Consider the following 14,302-nt stretch of genomic DNA (forward strand, 5'->3'; position numbering starts at 1 on the left):
GTTTTTTTTTACTCATTGAAAAAGCTGAAGTCCAAAACTTCTTTGGGGATATAGGACGATGATATCAATACAATTCTGAATAAAAGAGTGATACTTTAAATTCATAATTAGCAGGGAATGCAGAGTAACTCCCATAGTTATAATGGACAGAGGTCTCTGTGTCATTATCATTTTATGCAGCCAAATACTGAGCTAAATAAAGGAGATGAAATCCATGGTGGTGTGGGAGAGAATTAGCAAAAGAAACTGAAAAAAAAATTATGCACCACTGTTTTTGTTTTAAAATAAATTTATTAAAAGTATAATGAAAGCTGGCAGCTGCAGGGTGAGCCCTGGAAATTTAAGTCCATCTCATAGCTTGAAATAAATAATTCTGCTAAGGCATTTGAAGCAAAGAATCACCTTTGCCATTTCCTGAAGGCTTAGATTTAAAATGTTGTATATAATCTAGTGTAGTTTACTCTAATTCTCCAGGGAAAAAGAGGCTGAGTTCATCTCTGCCATAATCCACACAGCAGATCCATTAGAGACTCAAGTGTTTTGAAGGCTGCAAATATTTAGGAAAGAAAAAAAAAAAAAAAAAAAAAAAAAAAAAAAAAAAAAAAAAGAGAGAGAATAAGAACCTTTAATTTATTAAAAGAACTAACAAAAACTCTACTTCCTCTTGGACATGAGGAAAAGCACTAAAGCAAAATTATCTTACCAATGGGAAAGTATTTCAGGAAAACTGAGGCTGTGGTGTCTCATTCAGCCAAGCCACAACTGAGATATACTGAGGATATACAAAGAAAAAATATTTTTGCAAGAAAAGTTAACTAAAATGCTTATGAGAAAGAGAAAAAAAGGAACTTTCCAGTGGTCTTTGCTGAGTAAACTTTTAAGAATTAAAGGCGATTGAGTATGTTCACGTTTCTGAAGGTTTATGTGGTGGTGTTCTTTGCAGAACAATAAATTTGTAATCTATGGTTCTTAGAAAGTATTAATACAATTTTACTGGCAAACATCTAGATTATTGAAAAAGAATTTATTATTTAAACAGTGTTTAATGAAATTTGATAATTTATGAACATCAGTATATGCCATTGCTTGGAAGGTAAAAAAGAAATGTCTAGGACATCTGGTGCTAAATCCTAAACAGTGAGTGGCTCCTTACCTGCCACATTATCAAAAGTTTTTTGGTTCTCATCTACTTGAGGGAGTGTTTCTGTTGGTAGTTTGGCAAGCCTGAATGAATTTGGTATTGAAATTCTCAAGGATTTCCACACTCAGTTATGTGTAAGGCAATAAAAGATACGTGAATGAAAACATGAAGCTGTTGCCTTTATTCCTAAGGAACTGGCTTTTCTTTCTTTTCCAGAAGTCCCAAAATTAGTTGTTAAATTTTTGTTCAAAAATAATGTTTATCTAAATATTTTTCCCCACTGCCCTGCATTTGAGAAGGTTGCATGGACTAAGAAGGAGTAAAGGTTTTTTAAAAAGTTATTTCCCACTCTAGCTTTCAGGCAGATTTATTAGGTATTAAATGGCCCTTTCTTAGCCCTGTAAAAAAAACACTTCAATTTTTCTCATGCATCAAATGAGTAGGTATTGAAGGAATTTTTTGGTGGACAGTATAAGGGAAAAGGAGGAAATATATGGGGATTATACATTTGTCTTGTCTTTCCATTGTCCAATAAATTTATTCTGTGCAAGATTGCCTCTTGGTTCATACCAAATTTGGAAGCCTAACTCTCTTTTTCCTCCATGGCCTCTTTGTGAGTTCTTTCTGTATACAATGAAAACCCTGATAAATCTCTGTGATATCTCTTTTAAAATGCAGCACTATCACTCAAAATTTTCTTAGTCTTTATTTTTTCCTTTCCCACTTCCCAAATACTTTCTGTACCCTCAAGACTAACCCTGTCACATGTTACTCTGGATTATATAGTGGTTTTCTTTCAGATCTAATTGTAAATATAATTTTTTGTATACAGCATGCATTTGGCATCATATCTGTAGGAGATAAAAAATCATATCTAAAAACAAAGGTACAGTTTTCATACAAGCTCCCACTTTTCCTTTATTTTTATTAATGCTTTTTTTTCTCTCCTTTGAAAATATTGCCATAATTGCTGTTGCAACTTTCCAGCCCTTTACTCCAACACTATTTCTCTGTTAAACAGGTTATAAACTGCTTTTTGCCTCTCTTTCAGGGTTTGCTTTTGTCTCTTTTTCATCATTAATTACTCTATTTATAGCATTTGTTACCAGAAGATCAACTTTTACCTATATTGGCATTGCTTGCCGTTCTTCTATGATTTTTGTTTTACTAGGGAAGATTTTAACATGACACGATATTAATTTAGTTTCCTTAAAATTTAATTTCGTTATCCTCAAAGCTCTTTGTGTCTATACTATACAGAGCTTTGAGGGCATTGTCAGTTAAGGAAATACAAACTATTATGATTATCAGTCTCTCTTTGCCCACTTGGAGTTTTTTTTCATCTTTTTCAGGGGTTGCAAAGTCCTGTGGAGGAGTAAGAGTTTGAAGTAGTCCCTTTATTCTGTCTCTGAAATACTTAGCAAATTGGCATATTTTTAATTTAATTTCAGAAATAACTTTTTGCAACTCTGTAGGATTTTGATTGGATTGATCAGTGCTAATCTTTCGAAGAAAAAATGATTTTTCAGTAACAGGCTTGGACTGTTGTAACATTGCCCTTTATCTTCAGTATTTTATGGACTCATACAAGAAGTTGTTGGGTTTTTTTCTTCTATATCCCAATTCCTACCTAAATAGTCTATTGATAATATGGTGTCACACCATGTGCTGGAGAAGAACTTGCTCTTCAAAGAACCACTTCTCCTGTTTCTGTTGCCTTTATTGTTCAGGCTTTCAGAGGGAGTTGTGCTTACATTTCTCTCAATAAGGTAACAAACCATTATTTTCAGTTTTACTTTCTTCTTGTTTTTCCACTGTCTTGCAGAAACATTGGTGTGGCCAGTGTTTGTAGGGACACATTAAAATAAAATGTGTAATCTTGAATCTCTGAGGAAGGACACAACTCAGTAGCATTGAGTGGAAAGAGATCCCTGCCATTAGATGAGTTTATTTTTAATATGCTTGCAAAGTCTGGAAAAGGAACGGTTCACTGCATACAGACTTTAAACCATGTCTGACTTCAGAAGTAGATTGTAGTAGTTATAACCACAGACATTATAATTTGAGGGTTACTATTTTCTGAAAAAACACTAACATTGCAGTCTGTGGTTGCATTTCCTAGATAAAGTTTAGTGCTGCCACCTGATCCTTGTGTGGAGACAAAAGAATTTTCCTGTGAAATTGCAAAGCAACATATGGCTTGTTTTATTCTTTAAATACTGTCTGGAGTTCTCTGGTGTATCAAGTACACTGCTTTTTCTTTCTGTCTTCCTACAGATTTATATATTCTGATTGTGCGGTTGTCATTTCTAATACGTGCTTGACTGTCATTTGTCAATAGAGTATTGGAATAACTGTATTTTATTTTTGATTAGGTATTCTTATCTTTTAACTGGTGTCATGTCAAGCACCAAGCACTCATACTCATGTATGAGTCATGTAAAGAAGCCAACTTTGTGACTATGATTTGGTACTCCAGCCACTGATCAAATACGTTGTTTTGGTTTTTTTTTTAAAAAAAAAAAAAAAAAAAAAAAAAAAAAAAAAAAAAAAAAAAAAAAAAAGGGAGTAGGGAGAAGAATTGCACCTCAAGTGCCATTTTGTGTAGTGTTCTTCCTTAGCTTCTTACAGAGTTTTTCCATTTTCTTGAGTCTATTAAAATAGCACTAAGAGGCCCAAATAACACTCTGCCCTTTGTGGTTGAAGATGAAATACAGGCCAATTTTTACCTTTGCAACCAAAATCTAAGTTAGGATAGAATCTAAAGGTAGATACAGCATAAGAGGAAGGAGGAAAGAGATGAAGGAAAAGTAAACACATGCTGAGAGAATGTACCTGCAGCTAAGGCTTTCTTCAATAGCAATAGGTAATATCTGAATTTAATACCTTTATATTAGTTGATAATTTACTCTAACGACAGAGCAAAGACAGACAGTGACTTAGAGGAGAGCATGTAGTGGAAGGTCATATAAAAGAAGTGAAGGTTCTTGTCCCAGAAGGAAAAACTAATATCACTGAGTAAGATCAAAAGTATATGACTGAGTTGAGAAGGAACTATTGTGCAGTGTTTGCTCTTTGAAGACTTCTGAGATCTGAATGAAAGGGATAAAAGAGTTTTCTTTCCATTTATTGATATCTCAGCAGAGATTTCTTTTAATAGTCTCAAGTGCCATTGTTCCATAGGACTCTTTGTTAGCCAATTTTGAACTGCAGGTATGGGACAGTGCAAACCAAGTCAGCCAGTTCATGACCCTTGTAGAGGTTGTAGGGCCTGGTTTTTAAGACATAACCTCTGAAGAAAACTCTGGGTTTTATGGAACTGTCTAATTTCTCTTGAATCCAGTGAGCAGGGTAACATTTGAATTCAGATGAGAAACATATTGAGATCTCAGAGAAACACATCCATATGATTCATCCTAGGGTTGGTCGGTGAATAATAACAGAAAAAACCCAAGAAATCAAAAGTGTTGTGGACAGCTGCCAGCAGTCTGGTAAATCCAAACACTGGGATGGAGCCCACTAAAGCAGGAGTCTTTTTGTGCAGTCACATGAAATTGTCCAGTCTGGTGGCTCCAGGATCTTTCTGGTGACACCAACTCTTGAGATGATTTTCAGGTGGTAACAGGAGGTGGTCAGTGTCTGAAACAGAGAACTGTTTATAAATTGGGAAAATAAATCAGCATCTAATTTGGTTAACTAGAATGTGGTAGTTGAATCATAGAATCACTTAGGTTGGGAAAGACCTTCAAGATCATTGAGTCCCTCTGTTAACCTCACACTGCCAAGGCCACACTAACCCATGTCCCCAAATGCCACAACTACACTTTTAAATCACTCCCCTCCAGGGATGGTGATTTAACTACATCCCTGGGGACTTTTGCCAATACCAATGGAAATGAAAAAGAATTCTTTCCAATTTTACTTTTTCTGTTTTAATATCAGTGTAATTATCTAGTGTTCTGTCAGAGTATTGTGTGTGCTTTCTGTTTTCTTGCATTTTATTAATAGACTTGTAGAATTTACTTATGTTTTTATTTGGACTTTATAGTGCAAATCCTTATTTGGACTATGTAGTCTTTCAAGTATCGTATCAAGGATATTTAACATACTTTAATTGATTGTAAGTATTTTATGGGTGTAAAATTTTCTACATATTAAGATACATCAGCTTATCAGTTCTGTAATTTGCTTTGAAGAGTTTTATGGGATAGCTTATGACATCTTTTTTCCATTCTAACACAAGACAGTATTTGAGACCTTTTGACAAATTAAACTGGCATGAGAGTAATAATTATAAGTACAGCATATTTCTGTAATATGTAATTTTCTGCTACATTTTCTGTTAGTCTTGCCAGAGTTCTGTAGTGAAAGAGACCTTTTTCTTGGGATTTTTCTTTGGTAAACTTAATTAAATAGAAAAAAAAATCATAATCACTTTTCACAACTATGATTTTCATGTGTACTGCGCTCCAGAATAGTGGGGGCTACATAGTTACACATTTTAAATTTGGGATTTTAGACTTTTTCTGCTATAAAAATAGCAAAAGTGTAGTTTTGCAGAAACTATTCCTTTTTGGCTGAAATAGAGCAAACAACTAAAGGTAAGAAATAGAGCTTTCTTTTTCAGTGAATAACTTCCACTGAAGGGACTTCTTTAAAAAAAATAAGAGTTTGATCCAATTTGGTGGATTATTCATTTTGTCCACTAATAGTATATTGTATACAATATACAGATAAATTATGCGACTTCATAAATATCTTCTACTTCCAAAACCTTAGAACTCCCACCTGTCCTCCAGCCAGCCTTCCCCACTCCCCTAAATCCAAGCTGTAAATATGTATCATAAAATGTCTGTATTGCTCTGCAGTCAAGCAAAGCTGTAAACAAATCTGTGGGTAATGCAGTGTTATGTCTGACCAGTGAAGAGTAATGAGGAATCCATTTCTATTTACCTTTGATTTTCTAAAAGTTTTGATTTTATAAAAACCACATAAGTCATGTATGTGAATAAATACACTAGAAGTCCTGTTGTGTTCCTGTTTGAACCACTGAGGTTTTTTCGATTATTTCCTGCTTAATTTTTCATTTACACCACTAGTGTTTCTGTTTCTTCCAATTTGGAATGTGTAGAACAAATAGGAATTGCCAGTTTCTGCATGATTTCTGAGGCACTCTCCATCTTCCTCTTGATCTCCCTGACAAATCATTTAAGATCCTGTGATTCCTTTTACTAGGTGGCTGTTTTTTTTGGAGTTTTGTTTGTTTGTTTGTCTGTTTTTGTATTCTGAAACGCTTACGTTTTCAGGATTTATAGGAATTTGGGGCTTGTCATTTTGTTCTCCTGAATCTTGGAAACAGAACACTTGGATTAATAATGTCATTTCTTCTACCAGGAGTGGCTTTGGGATGCTGGTACTTCAGTTTTGGGACAGTGACTTTAGCCCAGAAATTTATTTCCTTAACCAAATACTGCAGGTGGTAGAGATGTTTTAAGAAGTGGTTCCTGGCTTTCTCTACTGTAATGCATTTGATGTAGGGTAATTCTAATTTGAGCGGGCGGGGTGAGTGTCTTTTCCTGCTTTTTACTGCTGTGTGTAGAATGTCCCTGGCAATTCCCAAAGTTTGGAAGCAAATTAATGACTTTTGACAAGGTTGTTTTATATAAGCTTATAAAAAGCTTTGATAATTTGTATCACAGTTTAGAAACTGACTTTGGTGGTGTGGGAATGTCTCAAAACTACATCAAGGGAGGTTCACTGTGAAGCTCTTATTTTAAAGAGGGTGGTCAGACACTGGGAGAGGCTTCCTGAAAGATGGTCTATGCCCTAAGACTGTCAGTGTTCTAGAGGCTTTTGGAGAATCCCTCAATAATGTGCTTTAATTCTTGGGCAGCCCTGAAGGGCTCAGGCAGCTGGAGCAGATGATCTTGTAGGTCTCTTCCAACTGAAGTGGTTTGACCTGATAACACCATCTGGTAAACTCCTGCCTTCCCTGCTCCTGATGGAAAGTAAAACCTGAATTGCTTTATTATTTTCTGCTCTCATGGAACATTTTGTTTCTGTTAACACAGCTTTAAAGTTATCGTTTCTCTCTTTTTTCCTCTCTTATTTACAGTTTAGTACTGAATGTATTGATTTTTATAAAGATACTCGTACATTTAGGATAAGTACGACTGAGAAAAGAGTGTTAAGGTGGTAAAAGTTTAGCAGGAGGAAAAGGGATGGTCTTTTATCACATTTGTGACTTTTTTTTCATATACATTTACATGCTTTTCTTTTGGAAAGGAAATTGTCAAGGAAGCATTAATGGAGGAGCAGAAACGAAGTGAAAAGGCAATCGAAGAAGCAGTAAAAAGGACAAGAGAGGAACTGATGGAATATATTAAAGAGCAGAAGAGGGTGAGTTACCAGTGGATAATGGGTTTCACCATGAAGTGAGAAATTGCTGACGTTTGCTAAGCCTCAAACCTCTCTTAAAATGCACGGGAAAACGGAGTCAGGAGTTAAGTCTTCAGATCTTTCACTCGTTTTTTCAAACAATTTGTTATTATGATACATTTCTTCATATATATTTGTAGACTTCTTAGTCCATCACAAGCTGAAAGGCAGACATTAATAGATCAGTTAAATAGTTAAAAGTTAATTTCTTATTACATGAAGTAACATAAAGGTGGGGCATAAAAGCAGTCTGTCAGTCTTAAATTGTGATCTGAGCTCAGATAATAGAAAACATTTCAGTATAAATAACAGGTGCTATTTTATGTTCACAAATGAGCTTTATTGTGCAGTTTGTAAGCACATGAAGGCCATTAATTTTTTCCTCTCAACCCATATTAACTAAGAACCTGAAAAAGTACTGGTATTCTAGTAAGCCTGATTTATAGTCAGTGCATTAGTCTTGTTATGAAATACTGCAATGTTCTGAAAGTTGTTTTCAGTTGTTCTGTTAATGCTATATCCTGGCAGTTTAATGCTTATGTATAAACAGTAAAATGTAGCTCAAGGGACTTTGATTTGCTTTCAGGAGGAGGAGGAAAAAAATAACACACTTCTCCCCTTTGAAGCTCTTTATAAAAACATAAGCAAAAAAATAATTTTTAAAAACCTCTTTCATATGGCAGTAACAGCCTGAGATCAAATTTCAGTATTCTCAATAAACAAAATCACTCAGCTTGAATCTAATGGGGAATGTTGTCCTGAGAAGGAAGGAGAAATAATGAGTTTGGTCTCTGCTTCTGTATCCCCTACTTTTATGGGTTAAATAATAGTATGGGAAATAGGATTACCTTCAGAAGTTTCACTCTGCTGCTAGTTCAGATTGCAGTTGGGTGAGCTCCTTCCATTATGCTGTGTGTGGAGGCATTTCCTTTTAGCAGGATTTGTTTGATTTGGATAGACAATTTAAACAGAATCCAGTGCAAAACATGATCCATAAGGATGTTTGAGCATATCTGAAGTCAGTTGTTTATGAAGGATATGCTGTGGGGAAGGTCTGCTATTAAAATAACTTACCATGACTTATCGTGTCATAAATAAAAGTGTCATAAATAAATAAGGCCTCCAGTGCAAATATAGAAGAAAATATCCCCTTCAAAGAAACAAACTCTTCTTTGGTTTATCCGGTAGGAGCATAAATTCCTTTTGATTTCACAGAGCGTATTCAAATATTCCAGCCAACCTTTTTCTCTTTTTGATGAGTTGACACATATCCATTAATTAAAAAAAAAAATCATACATAAGGAGAACTAGATTTTTCTGGCATAAGATTTATAAAGACTGCCTGTATTCAAGTTAGAAGTGAAAGTCTTATTTAACTCCAAATCATGTAGCATAATAGCTTTTATATGATTACATAAGAGGCAGAGGAAATGGTCAAAGCTCATACACCTGTAAGAGTAATAAATATACTTTATGGATGGTGCTAAAAAGTAGCAGCTTATGTAAGGAATTCCTAGAAAGAACTCAGGGAGAATGCCTTGTCTAGGATTGGGAGAGGGGTTTTTTTAGGTTTTTGAGTGACAGGGGCATCCCAGGTACAAACTTGCAAAGGTAGAGGACACTCTGTGTCATCATTGTTTTGAAAATCTGTTTGTAGAACCCTTCAAACCATGACCACAGCCATATTTCTACTTGGTTAGCAGGGGATTATTTGAATTGGTAGAAAGTTGCTCAACAAAAAGCAAAAATACTATCATGCTAAAAGGCTGACAAGAATAAATGTAACTTCCTCTGTATTGAAGCCAAAAAAGTCACCAAAGCTAGGAGAGAATTTGTTGGCATGTCTTTCCACCTCAAAAAAAGAACACTAAAGCTAAAAAAGCAACCAAAAAACTGTCATGGGAATGGGTATTTTCATAGAGTAAATGAAGATGTGGCATTCATTGCAATTATGCCATATGAACCCAGGTTTTTACATGGATATATAGCACTATATTGGCAGCAGTTCTAATTATATACAGCAGTCTTAGTTTTATTTTATCTGTTCTATATTAAATGAAGATTTTTATACTAGAAGAATGGGGGGGGCGGGGGGTTAATGTTGCCACAGCTAGCACCTTAAGAATGTGGATATCTAAGATGTGAAGGAAATTTCAATCAGGGATTTAACTCTTTGTTATGTCATGATTATTTCATAACCACCACCATTCCAAAGCAGGTGTCAAAATTAAACTAGAGTCAGGCTGTTACAGCTGTTCAAAGACATCTTCCATAACTACCAAACTCGTAGAGATTTATTTAAACATTTGTAACACCTTGAAAAACCCATCTACATCAAATTCAAATACACATGCTTCTACTGTTACCCAGAATTATTTTCCCCAGTAAAGATCCATCCACATTATGTCCAGAAAGTTATCTTTATTAATTGCCTGAAGGTATATTTGACTGTGTAGTCTTGCTTTGCCTGCATTTGCAGTAAATATCAGGAAGGCAAAACAGTGCTTCACCTTCTTGCTGGTGGGAGGGGAATGAGGGGACAGAGGTGACAGGTAGCACACAGATAAAAAGGCACTGAAGTAGGGCTAAATGGCAAGCCACTGCTTTCACTTCTGTCATACAAATAAACGTTATTTCTGGTTTGGATTCAATGCATGTGCAATGTGCCATAGAGCTCTACCTGAGACACAGATGTAGGGGGAAGAAAAAAACCTTTCCGTTTGGTTATAATTAAATAAAGAATAAGGAAGAACTTGTCCTTGGGTGTCCCAAGTCTGTCTGTTTTGATGTAAGCTCAAGATTCTCCTATTTGTCTTATGTTCATCATCCTGTAACCTCTGTCCCTGCGTTTCTGATCACCTGAGTGCTCTGGAAGCACCCAGCCCTGTGAGGAGCCCCAGCACATTAATTGCCTCAAGATGCACTAATTGACACCTTCCAGCTCCTGAGGCTGTGCCTGTGTTAGTGAGTGCCAGGAAGTGTTTGCCAGTTTTTTGCATTCGCATTCTAGTGTTTGTTTTTATATACTGAATGCTTGTAAAGGTATTCCCTTGAAGGTAGAACAGTGCTAGGGGTTTTTGTAAGGGTTAATAGTTTTATTTTGCTCAAACATCTTGCTGATGTGGTAAAATATATGTACATGTCTGTACACAGGTTCTCACATGTAGGTATAAAGACTTTAAAGACTGGATGTGGCACTCATTGCCATGGTTTAGTTGAGGTGTTAGGGCTGGGTTGGACTCGATGATCTTGAAGGTCTCTTCCAACCAACACATTCTGTGATAATTCCATGTTTGTGTTTGTTACCCAAGGATCAAAGCAAGGAGGAGAACATAATGTCCTGTAAACTCTGGCTTAGAATTGGAGCTACCAAACCCTGATCCCTGAGGCAGAGCAGTGCCCTTCACCTGTACAACTGCATTGCTTTTGTAAAATTTTTGGTTAAAATCTGATTAATGGGTACATGCTGCTCTGTTAGGAGTATAAAGACAGGCTGGGGCTATCCCTGCTCCACTTTTTATGGACTTCACGTGGGGCTTTGGCCCATTTACTGAACAGTTTGCTTCAGTTGGCTGATGCTGAATTAAGTGAGTATAAACAAAGCTTTTTCCTGAAGTGCAGTTTGTAAGAGTTCCAAGGAACTTTCACATCTGTTGTTTGCTCCTGGACATGATGCAGTTCCAAGGTTGGCCGAAATTTTGGAGGTGTGTTGCAATTATTCCAGATCTGTGAGCAAAGGGGAAGTGTGATAATTCCCTGTGTAAAGTGGGGTCCAGATCACAGCTTTTCTTTCGTCCTTTGCTTGCGCTTTGTCTCCTCTCACTGGTCCAAGATGAGAAGAAAAGGAGGTGCTGCCTGCACCTGATGGTCCTTGAAGCTGAAGAGTGAAAGACAAGAATTGCTTTAAGGTAGTAAGGTGAATTTTCAGAATCCACTACTCTGCTCTGGAAGAAGCCAAGACAGCTGACTTAAGGGAGTAATGCTTCATTTCTGAACTGAAAATAAGCTTGAAAATAAATACTAAAATAGGAGATAAGCAATATCTGAATAAAATTATATCAATATTGTAGTATATTAAACTCCTTCTTAATCTTATTTTGAGGCTGTGTGTTGGCCTTTTTTTTGCATTCATAATGTGGACCCACAGATGTTGTGCAGTTAAGTGTAGCTCCTGCTGTTCTATGAAGACAATTCCTAAAATATATTTACATTTTATATGAACTGGCTGAGATTATTTTCTTAAATTAATTTGCAGATAGGAAGTAAAAGAAACAACAAAAATTTATAAAATTAGTTTTTTAATAGCTGAATTAAAGTATTGAAAGCCATGTAATACTGACTTAAGCAAGTATGTCTGCTTGTCAGGAGGCATCTATACAGACCAGAATGTCACCCAGAGAATTCTGGTGGAGTTTTATATTTCCAGGTGTCTCATAAAAATTCTGACAATCAAGGCAATTGATTGATCACTTCTGTACTTCAAACAGAGATCTGTATCCAGTTATTTGTTGTTAGAAAGGTCAGGAAATTCTTTGCTCTGCTTCTTACTTTTTCATACTTGGACAGGATTTTGGTTCTTGAACGTAACTTGCAAAAGTTAAAAACTTTCAACAAAACCTTTTGTTAAAAACTAAACCTTGGTAGTTCTAAAATCACACAAATGTTAGGAAATCTTGTTGATTAGGGGTTTACAAATGTATTCTGTTATAATATTCAGGTATTTTGTCTATGCTACTGGTTGCTACTGGTTGTTTATAAATGTCACAGTTCAGTAATTTACTGCCTATTCATTCCAGTTGAATGCTTAAAAATATTAATTCGCTATGTTTTATTTATTATATATTTATAGCAGACAAAAACCCAGTGATCTAGTATTATTGTGCCTGCTATTTATGTAAATTTCATTTTTGTGACCATTAGCTGTACAAAGATAAAAATTAATTCTTGAAGTTTGTGTACAAAGGCAAGAGTAAGTCACAAGAGGAAAAACATTCTACCGAATAAATCTTGTGGTGAATAGGTTATTTAAATAACTTTTCTAAATTACAGAGATTCACTTCATGAGGTGAGTAGCTAGCCAACAAGCAAATTTTAATTTTTCCTATTTACATTGACATTCATCTCCCCTCAGGAAAATCTACTGCTTGTTTTCTGACAGCAAAGCTGAGGATATTAATCACTCACCTTTTGTCTGCTAATTGTACACAGTTTTCATTTGCTTTAAAGGGCATATTTTGGCCTGTCAGGGAAAAACTACGTGTTAGGGCTTGAGTAATCACTGGAATGACAGATGGGCTTTTAATGCAGCCCCTGTTTCCCTGAAGGTCAGACACATAAATGCACATCCATACTGATTTAAGGGTCAGATTCTGAGAGCTGAGATGTCACCATCATAACAAAACTCACTGTACTACTGTGTGCTCCCATATGATTTGTGCAGCTGTGCCTCATAACCTTTAGAAGAAAACAGAACTAAACATTTCTCTGACTAATGCTTACCAAAATACTGCAGAATTGAGAATAGCCAAAGAGATACATTTGGGGGTTTTGTATTTAATAGATTTTTTTTTTTTAATATTACAGAAACTAAGGCCCTGTTTCAACCACAGTATTCATATTTAAGAATCTCTGGCAAGCTGGTATAAACCATGTCTGTCTCATAGGAAAGAAAAAAAAAAAAAGCCAACAAGTTTTTCTTCTGATTTTGCAAAGAGGAAATGCCCCTTTAGTTGAGTAATAATACAGGTGCTTTTGGAAAACAGAATTCCAGGCTCATCCCAGGGATGTGTGGGATGTGCCAGGACAGGCAGCTTGGCTTTTTGCCATGTGACCAAAAGAACCAGAGTTATTTTGACTATTTTCTGAAAAAGACTTGGAATATTTGGAAAATTCTGGTTTACCCTGATAAAACACCTTTATAGAAGGTCAGCTTATTCCAGGCAAGAGCAAGTCATACCTTTTACCACTTGCAGTGGGATTATTCTGCAGTACAAGAAGTATTTCCACTTGAAGGGGGAACTGTGCATTTCATTCTGTGCACAAATGCAGTGTAGTCACAATGCTTTCTAAGGGAAGAAAAATAGTGATCAAGTTATATCCAAGACAGCAGGACATATCTGACATAGTCTGACAGTAAATCAGATTAAATTTGCTAATTTCCCCCCATGGTTATCCTTGTTTTTCAGGGTTATTTTTAATAACATGCTGTGTTTATGGAGTGTACTTTGTATGTTTATTTTGCCTGAAGGAAACAAGTAGACCTTCGTTTTCACCTTTTGAACAGATTTCTAACTGATACACTAATTTTGGGGGTTGGTTATGCTACAAAATCCCATTTCAGGGTTTTTTTAAGTGACATGTGCTATGTTTCATAATTAAATATATCCATACAAATCTGATTATCATGAGTGCAATATTAAAACTTCTTGGGGGTTTTTGTTTGATTTTGTAGTTAAGCAGCAGAGCCAGTATAAACCTATCTTGAAAGCACCTTTAACAATACAGATTGTAGAAGGGGATCTGTTTTAAATTGCTATAATCCCTGTTATCTATGTAGATTTTATTTTCTTAAAGTGTGAAATATTTTCTGTGCAAGTTCCTCATTCTTTGATATTTTAAGAGAAGATTTTATGATGACAAGCAATATCTTACATTTCATTATTTAAGGTAAAGTCTGAAAAAGAATGCGTGAAACTCAAGTTTAATTAGATTTATCCACCTTGT

At 35.5% G+C, this 14,302-nt stretch overlaps 1 protein-coding gene across 2 annotated transcripts in view; it reads left to right on the plus strand.

The window, feature by feature from the left end:
- CCDC91 (coiled-coil domain containing 91) overlaps positions 1–14,302 on the plus strand; it is a 113,385-nt gene that overhangs the window by 80,917 nt on the left and 18,166 nt on the right. For both annotated transcript variants that reach the window (XM_066319568.1, XM_066319567.1), the window contains exon 12: positions 7,427–7,540. In XM_066319568.1, coding sequence (XP_066175665.1) covers positions 7,427–7,540 — 114 coding nt within the window. The remainder of the gene's footprint in view (positions 1–7,426; positions 7,541–14,302) is intronic.

Source organism: Sylvia atricapilla, chromosome 5 (assembly GCF_009819655.1).
Source record: "Sylvia atricapilla isolate bSylAtr1 chromosome 5, bSylAtr1.pri, whole genome shotgun sequence".
NCBI classification, from domain to species: Eukaryota; Metazoa; Chordata; class Aves; order Passeriformes; family Sylviidae; genus Sylvia; species Sylvia atricapilla.